General features: G+C 52.0%; 6 protein-coding genes across 6 annotated transcripts; 3 read left to right on the forward strand and 3 right to left on the reverse strand.

Moving 5' to 3' along the window:
- Window positions 1-96: 96 nt before the first annotated feature.
- Window positions 97-2,143, reverse strand: Dclre1c (Protein artemis; the record flags this gene model as incomplete). The annotated part of the gene is made up of 2 exons (XM_032025039.1): window positions 97-1,967; window positions 2,098-2,143. The coding sequence occupies 2 exons, from the start codon at window positions 2,141-2,143 to the stop codon at window positions 97-99; spliced, it is 1,917 nt and encodes a 638-aa protein (XP_031878355.1).
- A 2,318-nt stretch (window positions 2,144-4,461) lies between these two features.
- Window positions 4,462-5,525, forward strand: CGGC5_v002618 (uncharacterized protein; the record flags this gene model as incomplete). The annotated part of the gene is made up of 6 exons (XM_032025038.1): window positions 4,462-4,591; window positions 4,654-4,673; window positions 4,743-4,806; window positions 4,859-4,899; window positions 4,977-5,330; window positions 5,490-5,525. 6 exons carry the CDS (start codon window positions 4,462-4,464, stop codon window positions 5,523-5,525), a joined length of 645 nt encoding a protein of 214 aa, XP_031878308.1.
- A 3,150-nt stretch (window positions 5,526-8,675) lies between these two features.
- CGGC5_v002619 (uncharacterized protein) lies at window positions 8,676-10,139 on the forward strand (the record flags this gene model as incomplete). Its single annotated transcript, XM_032025036.2, has 3 exons — window positions 8,676-8,940; window positions 9,003-9,274; window positions 9,336-10,139. The coding sequence occupies 3 exons, from the start codon at window positions 8,676-8,678 to the stop codon at window positions 10,137-10,139; spliced, it is 1,341 nt and encodes a 446-aa protein (XP_031878292.2).
- Window positions 10,140-12,786: 2,647 nt separating this feature from the next.
- On the forward strand, window positions 12,787-16,515 carry CGGC5_v002620 (Calcium-transporting ATPase 2; the record flags this gene model as incomplete). The annotated part of the gene is made up of 6 exons (XM_032025035.1): window positions 12,787-13,451; window positions 13,501-13,892; window positions 13,942-14,372; window positions 14,431-15,576; window positions 15,653-15,868; window positions 15,922-16,515. The coding sequence occupies 6 exons, from the start codon at window positions 12,787-12,789 to the stop codon at window positions 16,513-16,515; spliced, it is 3,444 nt and encodes a 1,147-aa protein (XP_031878291.1).
- Window positions 16,516-16,887: 372 nt separating this feature from the next.
- CGGC5_v002621 (uncharacterized protein) lies at window positions 16,888-17,377 on the reverse strand (the record flags this gene model as incomplete). Its single annotated transcript, XM_066150998.1, has 2 exons — window positions 16,888-16,962; window positions 17,048-17,377. The coding sequence occupies 2 exons, from the start codon at window positions 17,375-17,377 to the stop codon at window positions 16,888-16,890; spliced, it is 405 nt and encodes a 134-aa protein (XP_066009792.1).
- An 83-nt stretch (window positions 17,378-17,460) lies between these two features.
- Window positions 17,461-18,255, reverse strand: CGGC5_v002622 (uncharacterized protein; the record flags this gene model as incomplete). Its single annotated transcript, XM_032025034.1, has 1 exon — window positions 17,461-18,255. One exon carries the CDS (start codon window positions 18,253-18,255, stop codon window positions 17,461-17,463), a length of 795 nt encoding a protein of 264 aa, XP_031878297.1.
- Window positions 18,256-18,861: the final 606 nt, after the last annotated feature.

Here is an 18,861-nt window from a genome sequence, read left to right on the forward strand (position 1 = left end):
CAACCGTCAATGATAATCATAGTCTCTAAGCATTATGTCACTTATTTTGATGCGATATGGTGCGGGGTATCTACAAAGTGAGACGCCGGCAAGTTTCTATCTTCCTCCTAGCTCCTTATCAAGCGTTGTATGATGGTCAAAGGTGGACAGCAAACCGATCGGGGTCCACTCGCCCCCAACAAGATTCCTCGCCATGTTCGAATATGCATCCGCTCGTACGCTTGAAACTCCACGAGACGACGATGGTTTGCTCTTCGAAGTGCCGGCGACGGAAAACTCTTGGCTTTTCCGGCCCCCTCCGTCTGAACAGCCCCGTCCCGACCGGATGGGCGGTTGCGACGTCACGGACCCGGCGGTCGCATTGTTCACGGTCCTTTCGGGCTCTTGAACGGCTGTCTCGGATTCGGCTGCTTGATCTGTTTGCGAGAAATGCAACGTTGGCATGTCAATGTCACCCTCAGAGGGTTGACTGGTGTCAATGTTTTGAGACACCCGTTGCTCGAGCGGTCCCGCATTCCGGCTGGCGAACCTTTCCATTTCGAGGTCATGTGCGAAGCTATCACCAGAGCAAAAGTTGCCGAATAGAGAATGGATGGTGATGTTATCCCTAACCCAGTCTGTGGGATTGACGGTGCAAGGCCAGACATCTTTCGGTCGGAATATTCGGACGAGGTCGCAGAGCTCTTGGTAGGATGAGTGCCGGGAGTAAGGAAAAGTGATAGTTTTCGGCAAGGGTGGCTCGGAATCGGTTCCCGTGCTGAGGAAACTAGAGCTGGGTGGTTGTCTCTTTTGCCCAACCGACCGGAAGGCATCGAGGATTGCTGCTTCGTTCTTCTCTCCAAAAGATGAGATATCGATGTCGAGAGACATGTTCCGCCCGGTGTTGACCCCAGTTTCGAGAAGCTCCCGGAGCAGCGACCCTGATTCCTGAGTAAGATCGCCCTTTTCCTTGAGCAGGGCCAGCACGGCTTCGACGTCGGCGGACGACAGCGTGTCCAGCTCCGCGTCCCGCTCCAGGTCGTCTCCGCCCCCGCCGACACCGACCTCGGCAATCTCGGCTCCGTTGGAAAGATGCGCGACAAGGGGTTGGATGGAAACGACTTTTGATCCTCGAACAACAGAGCAAAAGTTGCCTCTCTCACAACTGTGAAGTCGAACGTGCTCGTCCCGTGTGAGACAACCTGGATGGGGTGTATTGCCGCATATGTAACCAGCCAACGCCGGCGCCTCAGGGCACAGATGTATGGACGAGCTGAAGCGATCGTTCGAGGCTTTGCCAGTCAACGAAGAGAAGACGCGCATCTTGTAGTCATCCACATGGATCCTGGATCTCAGGGCCTTGGACAAGGCAATCCAGACTTGCTCGTACCCGTACGTCCATGCTTGGATGTGGAAGATGGTGTCGTCGGGATACAAGGCCACCTTGCGCAGCAGCTCCGCGATGCCATTGGCCTTTGTTTGAAACGGTACGTTCTGGATGAAAGAGGTGTCGAGGTAGATCTTGTCAAGCGTCTTGATGCCACAGGTGTACTCAACGACTGCTGGGTTTCTGGCGACGGCATTGACGAACCACGGTTCGCTTCGGATGTCACCCGTATAGAGAACGGCGTGATGGGTGTCCTCGATCAGGAACATTACAGAACCAGGGCAGTGGTTCGCATCGAGCAAAGTGACCTGGATGCATCTTCCGGGAGCAAGCTCGAGGGTGGTGGGAGTATCCAGGGGCAGCGGTTTGAGGAGATTCTTGAGATGCTTGTACGTCTGCACGCGAGCCTCCAGAATACCCTTGGCGTAGTTGATGCGACAGGGATAACGTTCAAGACGGAGGAGCATCTCCCGCGTGGCTGCGGAGCAGTAGACAAACGGAGAGCGGAGGCTTTCCAACCCTGCGAGGTGGTCGCTGTGGATATGGCTTAGGAAGCACGCCAGTGGCGGATGATGGCCGGCATGTTTCCGGAAGAAGTCAACTGCAACGCAATTAGCAACGATATTTCGAGGGAAAAGGCGCGTCGGGGCGAGAGGCAGCGGGTGAACATGAAGCTATCACGCGGGCCCCAGGGTCACAGTGATGCTACTTTTTCGTCAGCAAAGACTTACTGCGAATGTCAGGAAACTCTGCGACAAGACCATTGAATGTGGACATCGTGAGGAGCTTTCATTTTTCTGATGCGAGTCCAAGTCGGGGCAAGCAAAGTATCTGGTTGCCGACGTTGAAGTTGAGAAACGACGTCGCGTGAGTGAGAGGCCGCGTGAAGGAAGGAGCGGCACCAAACGAGAAAGGAGAAGGCGCCTCCGAGACAAATCTGTCGCATGCCAGATGGAGCCGGCTGGCAACAAGCGTTTTGGCAAAAGTCCGGATAAACGAAGTGATTATATAATACCATCCACCAGTGGCTGCCCGGTGCTGTAGGATCCACATCTCCGAGAGACCCGCTTTTACGGCTCCGATTCCGGATCCTGCTGGCCGAAGCATGCTCTCCTGCAGCATTTACGAAGTTATAGCGCCAGAAAGCAGAAGGCAAACAAAGAACATTTGAATTAAAGAAGTTGGATAGATCTTAGGAAATAGTTCGCGACTTGGTAGGCTGCCCGTGTGCCAGTTACTGATCACATGAGCATCAGTCTTGCTCTTCTCTTCTCGCTCTCTCTCACTTTTGTCCCTGGCCCATGCGCCCGGAACGCTGGCCGGTAAATTTCCCGACTCGAGCATTAAAACTAGAAGATGCTTTTGGTGAGGTGACTTTGAGTGGCTCCAGACGAGCACGGGTACATCACCCACCGATCCAACCATCACCAACTGTCCATGTCCTTGAACCTTGACGGGAAGTCCACGTCTTCCCGAAACTCTGTTCTAGCCGAATGCTAATCGATCACAACGCCGTGAACCTTCTCAACTTTGTTCTCGATAAGGATGTGTTCAGCTTTCTCCAGGCCAAAATACGGGAAAGGGGCCTTGTGCTACTTCTCGGACTGTAAAAACGACCCGAGAGACAGGAGGGTCAACGGGATTCCCCGCTTGCCGATGTGCACCAACCAGATGGAATCATTAGACGAAGTCTCAATTTCCCTGCCTCCTCATGTGGATTCCATATGCACGACATGGCTCAAGGGTCCACAGCTCATGGATGTTGAATCTCCTTGGGCTGCTCAATCAGGCACCGCCGCACTTGCCATCAAGCCAGTCAGTTTGGACTTGTTTCGACCAGTCACATCAGATTTTCCGTCTCACTGTGAGTGCCCGGAGACAGAAGCCCGCAGAGCTGTTGTTGTGTTCAATGACGGCTGTCGTAATGTTCCATGGCGCATCCGTCATGCAGATGTGACATTGATAGCTCAAGTCTGGATTGTGAGTAGCTGGAGGCATTCCAAGCAGGGAAATGTCCCGCAACTTAAGATTTCTGGCGTCCGTGGCTTTAGCCGAAGCAGGGGAGGACTATACCCACAAGGATGCCTGCCAGGACTAGCAACCCACGCGCGGCTACTTACTCAAGAATGCCCCCGGACATGTCCCTAGACGCTGTATTTGTCGAACTGTCAAGCTCCATGTATCCCCCGCGGCGACTAAAGCCTCGATTGTGAAGGCGTGATTGAATTCGACAAGAATGACACTGATATTCTTGTGGATTTAGATGCCTACAAAAGCGTCTAGATGTGTTTATCAGCCCAGGATAGATCAACAGAGGAGAACTCAAAGAAGTGAAATAGAGCTCATACATCACAGAAACGTCTAAGCATCATCTCGTGTATCTTTAGTTTTTGGATCACCTCCATTCGCCCCGTCTTCAACCCCCTGAAAACGACCATCACCCCGCAAGTAGTGGTGTGAGCTCCGTAGGGCCGGGGATCACGAACCAACTGTTCCTCAGAAAGGAAGGCCACTTCGAATGAAGCGAATCAACGGCCTTCAGAGGTCCCTAGACCAATATGCAAGGATCAAATGCATGGGCTTTGATCGTCTATGAGGGTCAAGAACCACACTGTTGTGGAGATAGTCGGAGGAATTACGAGACCACACAAGTTGGTAAGCATTGTCAAGCGTTGGGAGGCTTACCATGGGTGTTCAAATTCAACAATGAACAGCTTTACTAGCAGCTATAGCCACGCGGAACATTTTGTATGACTCGCTGCTCTGTTCCTCCAAACAGGCGAAGGTTGCCTAGAAGTCAGCAGGGCAGGCGATTTGCAACCATAGAAGCCGTTTCCCGGTTCAGCTCCCTGACATGTAGTAATGCGGCAGAGTACCCTTGAAAATGTCCGAGCGGTAGATGTCTTGAAAACTGCGGCTTCCTTGGCTTCAAAAAATGCTGCCCTTAGAAATTCCCATCCCGCCTTTCTTATTAAACTCCTGGCGTGGAACGCTTGTCCGAACTGCTCGACTCGCGCGTCCCTTCGTTTCCAAAGGGCATGGGGATGACCGATTTACTTGTGTTTGCACGCCAAGCTACTGGCGAAGCTATAGCCATGGAACTCAACCAAGCTCAATGCAGAGCTCTTGGAATCAACGCCGGTTTTATGATCTTCATAATCATCATTATGGGAATGCGAATGTGGGCAAGGCTTGTCATCACGAAAGCTATTGGCCTCGACGACAGTAAGTAGATTATTTGAAGAGACTGCGTCATAGACACGACGATACTAATTCACAGTTGCCAGTCATGATGGCATTTGGAACAGTAAGACACCATAAGAGGAATCCGCTCTTCTCTCCGGGTAATGCGAATTTGCAACACTGACTTGTTCAGTTGATGACAATCGCGTTATCTATCACTGTAATGATTTCGGTCGTTCGCGGTATTGGAAAGGCCAGTGAGTTCTCTTTCTCCAACCCCAACTCCTCGCCATTACTAACAAGAACCAGGAGCAGACATTCCAGCAGAGACTTGGGAGCCAATGCTTCTAGTGAGTGACGTGATTTTCAACATATTTCTGCATCGAGCTCGCAACGTTCAAAAAGTACTGACAGCAATGCGGTGTAGTCGTTTTGGGTCTCTCGCTTACTGTATGCAATCGCCATGGTGCTCGTCAAGGTCGCCCTGCTTCTGTTCTACCTGCGCCTTGATGATCGACTACTCATGAGATGGGCGGTCCACAGCCTCACAGTGGTTGTCATCGGCATGGGTGTAGGGCACTTTGTTATGTCTGTTATCGAGTGTAGTCCACCGGAGGTCTTTTGGACATCGAAAGGAGACCGCATTATTTATATGCAACAATGCATGACGCAATCTAAACAGCAAGCATTTTGGGATGCTGCCGGTATTATCGTCATCATCACAGATATATGTCTTTGGATCTGCCCGATCCCTATGATTTGGAATCTCCAGCTTCCCAAGGTAAGTCGCCTTCCCTCACTGCTGAGATACGCGCATTCACATGGAACCAGCGACAAAAGTGGGCAGTCTCGGCCGTGTTTGCCCTGGGTATCATATCAGTTGTTGGTGAGTGTTGAGTAAAAAAGCATCGACTTCCTTCCGCTTACCATAATCTCCCAGCGGGATGCGTTCGGTTCTACTATGTGCGACAACTAGCAAACGAGCCAGAGCTCTATCAACAGTTGGCTTACTCCCTCGTCTGGTACGCACTGGAACTTTATGTAGCCATCTTCTGCGGCTGCTCCTCGGCTCTGAAAGTGTTTTTCAAGAGGTACTTTCCGACTCTGTTGGGCTCTTCCTCGTCCAGAACAGGGTATCCTCTTGACAGCTGCGGAAACAATGGCACCAAAACGAGGACATCTCATCCTTTGACCAACCTATCTGACAGACGTCCTGGAAACCATACAGTAATCTCTTCCGGGGGTCGAGGAGGGGGAGTAACGGCGAATACAAGAAATTCATCGAAGAACGATAGCGAAGAAGCCATCATTTTGGGGGAACGTGGAATCCAAAAACAGACGGAAATTCAAGTTAGACAAGAGACGGCGAGAATGTCAAGTGATTCAGAAGGCAGGCGCCCAAGGAGCGGCTCACATGACAGGCCAAAAGCTCGATCATTCGTGGTGTGATTGAGGGGGAAGTTATGAATGGGAAAGGGGGAAGAAATGCAGTGCTTGACAATAGAAGTACTGTGGAATCTGACGAATGATGCTAGAATGAGCGTTTTGGGGCAACCCCCAACCAGAATACAATAGACGCTATCTACGGTTGAGACCAATTCGATCGGCTTCTCATACACCGTATGACCATCCTAAAGACGCCTAAGTTTTGTTACATCCATATCTTAACGGTGATGATCCTCCAAAGTTGTTTGGCCCGCTGTTTCCCGCTGCCGTTTCTCTTCCACCGTCAAGTCACTACTAGCTGACCCAATTCTGACAGTGGAAAAAAGACTGGCTGCGGCACTTGCTGCTCCTACTCCAACCCAAAACGCCGATTTATAACTGGACCTGAGCCCGGAGTCGCTTGTTTGATGGACAGCTATGTCCGCCATGCCCAACCAGAAGCTGATTCCAAGAAACAGTAGACTGTTGATGAGAGCACCAGCAAGCCCTTGATGATGTTGAGGTAGAGACGTTGTTATATATACATTGCTGACGGTGAAAGCAATGTCGATGCCAATTGTTGCACAGACCATAGACGGAAAGACGTATGCCCAGTAGCTTGGATCTTCTGGCATAATGGCAAAGAGTAGAACACACACAATACTTCCACAACCGGAAAGGATCAGAAGAAGCCTTCCGGGGAGTAGGTGGAGAGTGAAACCTCCCACGAGCCCGATTGTTACCCCGCCAGCAGCCAGGGGAACATACCAGGCAGCCGTAAGCAGTGGCGATGCGCGGAGAACCAACTCAATGTAGAAACTGCTATAAAAGAGAAAAAGCCCAAAAACACCATATGTCAACCATAGGGCCAACATCAGAGTCTTGATGTACTTTGTCGAGAAAAGATCAGGCGGAAGAAGCGGACTGGATGCGACGCATTTCTCGATGTAAAAGCCGATTGCCAGCAAGAGAACGCCAACGATAAGGGTGACCAGAATCTGAGGGCTTTTCCAACCCTCTGGAGCCTGAGAACTGTCTGTAAGGGCGTAGATAAGAAGCGCAAGACCTGGTACGATTGTAACAGTACCAAGCCAATCCATCTGCACTTCATGCTTGTTGCCATAATCTTTCGGAATGGAAAAGAAAGAAATAGCAATCAGCACACCCAATATCATGGAGCCGACCCAGAAGTACCATCTCCATGACAAGTATTGCCCGGTCAGACCACCGATAAATATGCCGAAAAAGAAGCCGATAGGAGCGAAGGAACCGTAAAGTGCGAACACGAGATTCTTCCGAGGTCCGGGTCGATAGGTCTTGCCGAGCATCATCATGCCGGCCGGAAGGACCGCAGAAATCCCCAAGCCTGCCATGGCTCGACAGGCTATGAGCATGACGTAGTTATGGCTGAAGCCGGACAACAGGGTCCAAAGGAAAAACCATCCAAGACCAATGTTGAACGTAATATAACCTCCGAACTTTTCGCTTACTCGGCCGAACGGGAGAAGGCAGGCGCCAGCGACAAGGGAAAACACACTCGATGGCCACGTCTGGGATTCGCTGGGGATATTAAGATCGGATGCAAGCTGGGGCAGGATGATGTGAAAGCCACCGACGAGATATTCCTGCAAGATTGGGGTCAGCCAAATAGCAACTGTAGTTGGGCACGTTGACCAGATAAACTTACCCCCATTAGCATGAGTCCAAGTAGTGAGGAGCAAAAGCCAACCTCTGATAGCCAGGACCCAAACACTGCCGGGCGCTGCCGGCCCAGAACTTCGACATCTATGTCCGTAGGGGAAGGGGAGTCCTCGGCGTCCCTTGTTTCTGTTGTTCGACTTTCTTGCGATGTCATGTTGTACTGCCGATGCCGTCCGTGAAAATTGGGTCAGAGAGTGTCGGAAGACTGTTTTTGGTTGAGGTGTCTGGAAAACGTCCTGGTTGTGAAGTAGGGAGTATGGCTTGATGGCAGCAGGTGCGTCTTCGACAACAGGATAAGTCCGGGGATTCGACCTTCATATACCTAGACATATTTTCAGGAAAACCCCAGTCTGGTACGCTGATTCGATTTAAAAACATCCCTCATCACGCGAGACGGGACCAGCAACAAGTGGATCGCCATTTCGCGGACAATGACTGGTCGTGCTGTATGCAACATGTTCAGGAAGGGAAAGATCATGACAATTGCGCCGCAGTTTGTCATCAGACGTCCATGTTTGGCGCAATGATTATCCATTTGCGGTTAGTCGGGAAAGGATTCTAAAAACAAAGCTTCCCGTAAAGAATTAAATTTCCTGATAAATGCGGTCCAGAGAGTCGTCGCCTTCTTCAACCTAGGACTGGGGCTCAGGAGCAACCCGCTGTGTTTGAATCAAAAACATGCTCACAGATCGTCTTGGTGCTCGTGCAGCAGAAGAGCTGCTTCAGTGCTAAACCCTTTAAGGGTCGTCGGTGCGCTGCATTCTTCCCGTCCCCACGTCATTCCCATTTCGTCCATCAAATGCGCCGCCATTCAACTCAGTCTCTCAGTTGAGAACATTTGCGCGCCCAGCCCCTGATTTCAACACACCAATGCCGACTATGAGAAGGGAAGTGCCCGAAGCGGAAAATGCGGCCAATAACGCGTTCGAGAAACGGCTGCGCAACTTGCAAGAGGCGAAAACGGAAGTGCGATGAAGCCCGCCCCGAGTGCGGCCCCTGCATGCGACGTGGTCTTGAGTGTGAAGGGTACACGAAACCCCTTCGGTGGGTGAACGATACCACCAGCATTCATCCCGTGGATGGACCAGAGACCTCGCGGCCTACGGATCGGGGGTTGGATACTAGCAATGTCAACACCCCTCCTTCGTCATCCTACCGCGTTCCCAACGACAAACCACAGAGCCGTGGGTTGGACGACGACCATCCGCTTCCGCCACGTCCAGATGAGGATGGCCTTGACGGGCTGGACAACTTGTTCGAAACTTGTACGTTTTCAACTTTTTAAAACCTTTCAAAATGTCGGTGTCGCAGCCTAACGATCGCTCAGTTTTGATATCTGGCCTTGGCAAGCTGTATAACGCGGAGACTCAGTCTTGGATCAGGCCTATCTTCGAGGATATGGCATCACAAAGCAAGGCCCTCAGAATAATTGGCATCGCTATCCAGAGCTATGTCGATGATGGGTGCGATGACCTGTCTGTATCTTCCATGGAACGTCTTGACCTTGCCCTCCGAACATTCCGCGCTGAGCTTGCTAGCCAACATGACGACATCAGGGCATCAACTGCCTTTGCCGGTTTGATGGTCTGCTCTTTGTGTGTAAGTGACAGTATTTGAAACAGGTAAACTGACTTGAAAACTGCGATGCTAATGAGCGTAGCTCTTGTTAGCCCGTCCTTTTACGATGTATGTCCAACTTATGGCAAACTTATACAACCTGGACGCCAAAATGCACTTGTTAGAGCCAGGCCCCGGGCGCGACCTTCCAACGCTTCATATGTTGGAGTCTATGTGCGTGATGGACTTGCCGTTGTATGTTGTCGGCCGAGTAAGCCCCTCAATCGGGCTTTGGAAGCGCTTCAGAAAGACCCAAGACAATTGGCCCGGGGGTAGGATTGGTGGAGTCGAGGTTGGTATAGGAATGCCCCGATCTCTTATTGACGTACTGGCCGACATACCGGATGGCCCTCAAGCAAGTGTCGAGTCCAGACTATGGATATGGCCCGGTGAAATCGGCGAATTCATACAGTGTCACTTGTGGGACTGTTGGCGGTTCGCGGGCATTCTCGAAATTCGCAGAAGAAAGAGGCTCCAAGACGGACAAGCTCAGGAGGAAACCCAGTTCGCGCCAAATACAGGCGTGATCATGTGCCGACTAATTTCTGCGATGGACGCTATCTACAAACATATCCGCTTTGACCTTGACCGCGAAAAGTACTCGCTGATACAGAACGGGATGGTGTTTCCTGTTATAGCGGCCAGCTTAGAGTTTCGAGAGCTGGGCGCCCATCCTGAATGGAAAATAACACTGGAAAGTTTCCGTGAACATTTGTCCAAAAGAGACCCGTTCAACTTTCTGAAGGTCATATTTGAGCTGCTCGACGAGGCACAGGCTTCAGGGGCAGAGGTCTTCGACATAAACGAAGCAGCACGCGGAAGAGGAGTCGAAGTTGTCTTGTTTTAGAAACTTTGTTGGCCAAAATGTCAGACATGTTAAAGTTGCGAACGAATCCATGCATGAATGAACAAGCTTGACTTTAGGAAGACATCGCATACCTTTGACCACAGTGCAGTGCGTAAAACTTGTTGCGTCAGTAATTACACGTCAGTAAACCATCTCAGGAGGATTATTCCCCAACCTCACCGCCAGGCTGAATAATACCTTACGTGCTTCCACAAAAGTTTCTTCTACTTCTTGGCTCGTCAGCAGGTCTTCGGGGCAGCAAATTGCGCGGCATGATGGGCACATGTCCCGTGCAAGATATCTTAAGCAAACGCCTGGCTCGGAGTCAAAGTATCTTCCAAAGATTTCTAGTCAGCATGTTTTCGAGGAAACTCCCGTAAGCTGCTGGTGTGATCATGACCTCTGAGATCGTCATGAACACGTTTCTATCGCCTGTGTGAGCCAGTCAAACTGCGATATAAGTACACGCCAAGTGTGACGATGCTTGGGCTACTTTTCAACGTCGCCCACCCTCATCCTCGGGCTGAGCACCGGCTGCAACGAACCAATGAAGCTCTTAAGGTCCGTGCTACGAAAACGCTTCAATACGCCTACTATCGCGATATCTTAGGGGGTGAAGAAAATCAATCAATAAACCGCTCGTCAAGATGAGGCGCGGCCGCGCGGAGTCATCATTGTTGTGTTGGAAAGTGGGTAGCGTTGAACTCTAGAAGAATGAGTGACCCATCGAGCCCCAGTTGAGTGGATGTGTATGGAGCTCTGCTCTCTGACACAAACAGGATGAGGCCTCCTCACCAAAATAAGAGTACCGGAAGATCAAGCGAGACAAGGACTCCAGGTGATCATCAACAGGGGCCAAATTGATTGGTAGCGACCGGGCGTTGATCCCAAGTGTTGGTTTTGGTTCTGTCGCGAAACGTGGGAATAAAATTTGCCATCCAGAAAACCTGACAGAGTCCGGCGGTTGGGGTTGACGATGATGCCGCCAAGTTACAATCCGTGACAGCACTCCGTCGGCTCGGCGTCGGCTGAAGGAGCTTGCGCCGGTAGCTTCGTCAAAAGGCCTAGGTGACAGCACTAATTGCCGACATATTTACAGGGGGTCGTAAGCCCCGGAAAGCAAAACATCCGGACGCAAAGCAACACCGGCTGCGCAAGTCAAGAATCGCATTTCGCTGTGCGCAAAGAAACGGTGTCAAGTTTGCTATGTGGCCGGATTTGACGCGTCGAGGGGGCCAACATAGGCTTGGCTTTGTGGGAGAAAGCATGATCAGCAAGAGAGGGGCTCGCGGCTCGACATGACCGGTCTCGTGCTGGCGGCGGAAACGACATTTCGGTTCGACAGTCAGACTGTTGGACTTCTTGGCTCGGCTGTGTATGTAAGAGATGGTCGCTTCCTGCGCAGAACCACGCCGTCATTCTTGCGCGAGCGAAACATAGCGTCATTATATGGAAACTGAAAACGAAGAAAGGATGGCAAGAGGAAACGACTTTCTGTGGCCAAGAAACAAATGCTACGAGGTTTCGCGTTCTGCTACAAGCCCCAGTCAAAGCGCTGCGTCGGTACCGTACCGTACCGTACCATACCGCGCGGGAGGAGTCCCCAACAGGAGTTCATGAAGGCCGATGGCGGCGATGGGAGGCGGGAAACACGGTGAGCCGGGTGGAGATACCCCGCTTGAGGTGATTGCAAGTAGGATTTCGCGAATCAAGGGCGACAGGGAAAGATCAAGCGAGGTCGTATCAACCGCACACGTGCGCCGTCTGACCTTCCATTTGAAGCTCCTGATGCGCCGCCAACACCGCAGAAGAATGACTTTCCCACTGCGTCTGTCAAATAGAATTCCAGACCCCTCTTTCGCCTGACTCTTGGCCTGTCGCCGGCGCCAGGCCAGAAGCAAAAAACCTCGCTCGTCTGAACCGAGTTTGTCAGCGCTGTCAGAACGGCTAAACCTTCCCCCTATTCTCATGCTCGTCTGATCTTGCCATCATCTCGCTTAATCTTTGCCAGAAAATCCCTCGCCTGCGCCAAACTGTGCTCACAAATTTTGCCAATCTCCGGCTCATCTTGCTTTTCTCCCTCGCGTCCACCTTCCCCTCCCTTGAAGCTCTTGGCATCTTCCACATCCCGCTGCTTATGATCATCATTCTGAGCTCCTTGGAATCCTCTCTTAAACTGCCAAGACTGCATCATGTGCTGTCCGTTGGTCTCTGAGGCTGACCTAGACTGCCACCGGCGGGCCTTCACTCCACACACACCGCAGAATGCCTGCTTGTTTAAGCTTGTCGAGAGCTCCTCGGGCCCCATCCCTGGATACCCGAGCTTATCAGATCGCATCAGAGGCTATCATTTCGTCAATATAATGTCCGTTGAATTGTGGCAGTGCTGAGCCAGCCGGGACCGTTGACCTTTTGCGTTTGCCGCTCTACTGGAGAAGTGGAGAGCTATGTCTCTTCCGGTTGACAAGATGGTGTTGTATGGCCAGTCTGGGAGAAGCTGCAGGAGGGAGCCCGGAGAAAGCTGCCCTCTCTGCAGACGCGCAGAAATATTCATATTGCTTGGCCGCCGCTTCTTCGGCACGCCTTGCTCCAGCTCGACAACACTTTCTCATTTCCACCAGCCCATACATGACTCCAGTAGCTCATGATGGCTGACAACTTTCTCAGCCCCAATCCAAACCCCACACATCCGGACTCCCGTCCGCGGGCCGTCAGCGATGCCGACACCATCACCCCCGACGGGACCAATCCTTTCTTGACCCCGTCCGGCACAACTGCTGCCCCCAGTGCCGCCCCAAGCTTCGTTCTTGAGGATCCAGACTCGGCTCTTCACCCAGACCCTGGAACAGAGCACGACTTTCGCGTCGACAACAACCCCTTCGCGTTTTCCCCCGGCCAGCTAAACAAGCTCTTCAATCCCAAGTCTCTATCGGCATTCCGAGCTCTTGGCGGTCTCCAGGGAATCGCGCGGGGCATCCAGACCGATGTCCGCAGCGGACTCAGTGTTGACGAGACCGGCGTCAAGTCCACAGTCTCGTTCAGCGACGCCGTCGACTTCGATTCCAAACCTGCGACGCCAACAGAGAGGCACGCGACCACATCTTCAACACCGTTCGCCGATCGCACGCGCGTTTACGGTCGCAATGTCCTCCCACCGAAGAAGGGCAAATCTATCTGGAGGCTCATGTACATTGAGCTCAGCGAAAAGGTCATCATTCTCTTGACCGTCGCTGGTATCATCTCTCTGGCACTGGGTTTGTACGAGACTTTGGGTGTCGAAAGGCCGGCAGGCTCGCCGGCATCGGTCGACTGGTATGTCCTTTCCACTCGATTACATCACTCCAGGCTGACAGTCACTCAGGGTAGAGGGCGTGGCCATTTGCGCCGCAGTCATCATCGTCGTCGTCGTCGGTTCCCACAACAATTGGCAGAAAGAACAGGCATTCGTGCGATTGAACACCAAGAAGGATGATCGTCAGGTCAAGGTCATTAGGTCAGGCCGATCTCTCATGATCAATGTGAATGAGATTCTCGTCGGAGAAGTTCTTCATCTTGAGCCGGGAGACATGGTGCCTGCCGATGGTATTCTGATCGAAGGCCAGGACTTGAAGTGCGATGAATCTTCGGCTACTGGCGAATCCGACGTCCTCAAGAAGACCGCCGGTGACCAGGTCATGAAGCTTCTCGACACGAAGCACAACAACCTCGACGACCTCGACCCATTCATCATTTCTGGCTCGAAGGTGCTTGAGGGTAGGTTCCTTCGGACCAGTGGATGTGGAAATGTGCTGATTGGCTCTAGGTATGGGCACGTATGTTTGCACTTCTGTCGGAGTGCACAGCAGCTTCGGCAAGATCATGATGTCTGTTCGCTACGATGTCGAAGCCACTCCCCTGCAGAAGAAGCTGGAAGGTCTTGCGGTTGCCATCGCTAAGTTGGGTGGAGGCGCATCCGCCTTGATGTTCTTCATTCTTCTTTTCCGATTCCTCGCGACTTTGCCAGAGGATCACCGATCGCCAGCAGACAAGGCATCTACTTTCATGGATCTGCTTGTCGTCGCAATTGCGATCATCGCAGTCGCAGTGCCCGAAGGATTGCCGCTGGCCGTCACCCTCGCCTTGGCTTTTGCGACCACCAAGCTCCTGAAAGAGAACAACCTCGTCCGAGTGCTCCGCGCCTGTGAGACCATGGGCAACGCAACAACCATTTGCTCAGACAAGACGGGAACGCTGGTGAGATCCGCAACAAGATCAAAATCTGCAAGGCGCACACTGACTGACTTGGTCACAGACAACGAACAAGATGACAGTGGTAGCCGGAACATTCTCGACGACAAGCTTCACAGCTCTGGCGCAATCCGACAGCGAAAAGTCTACCGATGGCACCGTCCCTGTTTCTACATGGGCCTCATCTGCACCCACGGCAACCAAAGAGCTGATTGTGCAGTCAGTTGCGGTCAACTCAACTGCCTTCGAAGGCCAAGAAGATGGCCAGGCTACTTTCATTGGATCCAAGACTGAAACAGCTCTGTTGTCTCTGGCCAAGGACCATCTGGGCCTGCAATCGCTGGCAGAGGCTCGCGCCAACGAACATGTTGTGCAGATGTTGCCTTTCGACTCGCGGAGAAAATGCATGGCTGCTGTGATCAAGCTTCGCGACTCCAACAAAGGCTACCGTCTTCTGGTCAAGGGAGCTTCGGAAATCCTGCTCGGGTACTGCTCGTCTCAGGCTAACTTGGAAACCTTGGACGAGGAGCCCCTGGATTCGACTCAGCGACAAGCCCTACAGAACACCATCAACCAGTATGCCAGTCGATCATTGAGGACGATTGGCCTTGTCTACAAGGATTACCCACAATGGCCACCTGCCAGAATGCCTTCGGAGGACGGCCATGTCAAGATGGACTCTCTGCTGTCTCTTTCCGACCTCACCTTTCTCGGAATTGTTGGTATTCAGGACCCCGTTCGACCGGGCGTGCCTGATGCAGTCCGCAAGGCCCAACATGCCGGTGTCACTGTTCGTATGGTCACGGGCGACAACGTCATTACGGCACAGGCTATTGCAACGGAGTGTGGCATTTACACGGGCGGCGACGGCGTGATCATGGAAGGACCTGTTTTCCGCAAGCTGTCTGAGGGTGACATGAACGCTATTCTCCCAAAGCTTCAGGTCTTGGCTCGTTCATCCCCGGAGGACAAACGAATTCTCGTCACCAGATTGAAGGCCCTGGGAGAGACGGTAGCGGTGACTGGAGACGGCACGAATGATGCCCCAGCTCTGAAGGCTGCTGATGTCGGATTTTCTATGGGTATTTCCGGAACCGAGGTCGCCAAGGAGGCGTCGGCTATTGTTCTGATGGATGACAACTTCACTTCCATTGTGACAGCTCTCAAATGGGGCCGTGCAGTTAACGACGCTGTGCAGAAGTTTCTCCAGGTAAGCAATCTTGCTTCAGTTGTTGTGCGAAGTCACTTGAATCAACCAGATTGACTAACTCCTCACTGTTGCACAGTTCCAAATCACTGTCAACATCACAGCAGTTATGCTTGCCTTCATCACAGCCATGTACGACGACCATATGGAGCCTGTACTTAAAGCCGTCCAGCTGCTTTGGGTCAATTTGATCATGGATACCTTCGCTGCCCTCGCGCTTGCAACCGATCCCCCGACCGAGAAGATTCTTGATCGGCCTCCTCAACCCAAGAGTGCTCCTCTGATCACCATTAACGTGAGTTGACCCTGGACTGGCAGATGATCTTGTACTGACAACCATGGCTGCAGATGTGGAAGATGATCATCGGCCAAGCAATTTTCCAGCTCGTCATCACTATCACGCTGTACTTTGCTGGTCCAGAGATTCTCAACTACGATCGTAACAGTGAAGACGAGATGCTGCAACTCGATACGATCATTTTCAACACTTTCGTTTGGATGCAAATTTTCAACGAATTCAACAACCGTCGCCTGGATAATAAGTTCAACGTCCTGGAAGGTGTTCATCGTAACCAATTCTTCATCTTCATCAATCTTTTGATGGTTGGTCTGCAAGTTGGCATCGTCTTCGTCGGTGGCCGTGTGTTTGAGATCAAGGAGGGAGGTCTCAATGGAAGCCAGTGGGCTATTTGCCTTGTTGTTGCCTTCATGTCCATGCCTTGGGGAGTTGTCGTACGCATTTTCCCCGACGTTTGGTTCGAGAAGGCGGCCAAGTTCGTCGGCAGGCCCTTCGTCATCGTCTACAGAATTCTGGGAAAGGGCTTCTCAGCGATCGGAAGGCTCTTCAGGCGCAAACCTAAGGCGAAGGATACCGAAAGCACCGACATACCTGCAACTGTGGTGATCGCTCCACCAGAGGAGAAAAGTCAGGAAAGGGGATAAAGAGAGGAAGACAAAGTGTTTAGGCAAGGAGCATAATTGCTCATGATTGCAAGTTTCCGGCACAAGTATGCGAGGGGTTGTTCTGCTTTCAGACTGCATCGCGGCGTGACCGATGAGGTTGCGATTCTAACGTCAATCGAAGTTATGATCCGGGAATGGCTTACAAAAAAAGGGGCGTGTAAGGGGCGTGTACACTATGGAATACCAACTGTCGTTACTTAGTTCAACCATTAAGAATTATATAATATTATGGCAGTCTATGTCTTATAATGTTCCTTGTGACCCTTTTCTCCAGAGCTGCTGTCAAAACAGCTCAGCATTCTGTCATAGAACCTCCATAGCCAGCTTTTAGTGATAGTCGTAGCGTGCTCCCTATGATCTCGGCCAGGTATCGCTGACGGTGCTCAAAGTGCTTTGGGCCCTTTTGTTTGATCGTTTCGTTTGCAACTTCGATCATGGTTAGATGTATCTCCTTTGGCATTTCCAATAGACGCTTTGCGTCTATCGTGACATCTGTTGATTCTTGGCTGACCAATACAGGAGCGATAACAGCACTTTTCATGAGAGACAAGCAGAAATGTTCCAGAAGATCATTGGCGACGAGGTACGTCGTGACAGCCTCTAGAGACGTTGCGTCAGCCACCACCTCCCGAAGTGGCCGAGACTGGCCTCGAATTTTTCGCCAGGTCATCTCTGCAACCTCGAGCTCGTGAGTAATTGCATCTTCGGTCAGGTGCAATGGGTCGCCGGCGGGTGGTCTATCATAGGCCACATTGCGACGAAGCCACGAGTTGTAAAACATCGATGATAGAATCACTGGGATGAGTACGACGTAGCCTTCCCATCTTGTCGCCGTGACCATGGATGCACCACCACCAATTACGCTACTCACAGCACTGACCAAAGTGTAGATGTGAACATTGCGCGTCCGTCGTTCGATAGCCTTTACGGCTCGGCTACCCTGGAGGCGAGGCGACTGGGCCGCGATTCCTCGGTGCTGAGAAGCTCTGCGGAAGATGTAGCCGACCATCCAGAACTAATCAGGCCATAGAGAGCAATTGGGGCATTGCCGAGGTAGCCTGACAAAATGTTGCTTGCAAACCACGCTTGGCGATTCGCCCCTCCAATCGCCATGTATGTGCCGATACTAATGAGAAATGCGCCGAACCCACTGCATATGTCTAGCCCGAAGCGATTCGCGATTTCGCTTCCAAGTTCTCGAAAATTCGTGTCAAGAAGGACGTCGACGTCCAGCGTCGGCAGACTTCGTTGGAGACGCTCCAGCCTTTCTGCTTTCAAAGCAGCCCTCTCATTACGGAGGAAGCATACGTTCTGCCAACTCAAGAGAGTGTCTTTGAGGGCCAGAATCGATACTACCAATGCCAGCGTGCCGCCCAGGGCCATGAAGACGATGGCATATATAGGCACAGGAATCTCGTTCCAGACGTTTGCTGCGAAGTCTCCGGCATTGGCGAGCTCGAGAAGACCCATAGTGCTGAGTAGAGTGTTGCGCAATCGTGAAGATATTCGGGGAATCCATCGCCGGCGGTGTTTCGTCAAATTTGCTTGTGTCGGTGCATAGATAGGGGAACTCGGTACAGGCAGTGTCGTATCGGTTGCGGCCTCGGATTGCTTCTCGGTTCCTCTCGATGCATCTGCCCTAATCGGCTCTTGGTCTTCCAGTCTGGTCGTAACACTTGAGTCGCCAAGTGAGGCGATATCGGGGGTTGCTGGTTCCATCGTGTCCATTGAGTCAAATCGTCAAGGGGGTACGTAGAACAGAATGAACGGAAGTGCTCCTCACAAGACCCGCAGCAAATATGTAAGAGAGAGAAACAAGAACTTGAAATTGAAGAAACGAAGGACAGAGTAAACACACTGGCTTGTGGAGGTGGGAAAAGGGCTAGAGTGGGTATCGTGGCGGCTCACATCTCGGATGTCAGGCGACAGAAAGAACAATCAAAAGCCCCGTGAACCTCCGGACGGTGGCCACCGGGGACCTGACATCAAATACTTGGTCAGGCCCAGGCGCTCGGCCCGAAATAATGGGCCTTCTAGTGCCACGCAACTCAAACGACGATCGGAGTTCCAGGACCGGCAAGGTTCAAGCCATCACGGTTATCGGCACGGGAGGCAATATTGTGATCACCCTAAAAATAGGCGCCATAGGGCTGGATCGGTCCACCCCAAGCCCACACTGCTTCAAATCCGTCAAGAACGAATCTCGGGACTCCGGGGTAAGGACTGAGCGAATTGCAAAAAAAAATGTTTCACCCTATAAGATGCAGGGGGTCACGGAATCCGCGGGGAAACTTGAGCTCCTTCAAAGCGCGCCCCTTCGCGACA

The sequence above is a fragment of the Colletotrichum fructicola genome, assembly GCF_000319635.2.
Source record: "Colletotrichum fructicola Nara gc5 chromosome Unknown KSG_Nara_v1_contig01, whole genome shotgun sequence".
Taxonomy (NCBI): domain Eukaryota; kingdom Fungi; phylum Ascomycota; class Sordariomycetes; order Glomerellales; family Glomerellaceae; genus Colletotrichum; species Colletotrichum fructicola.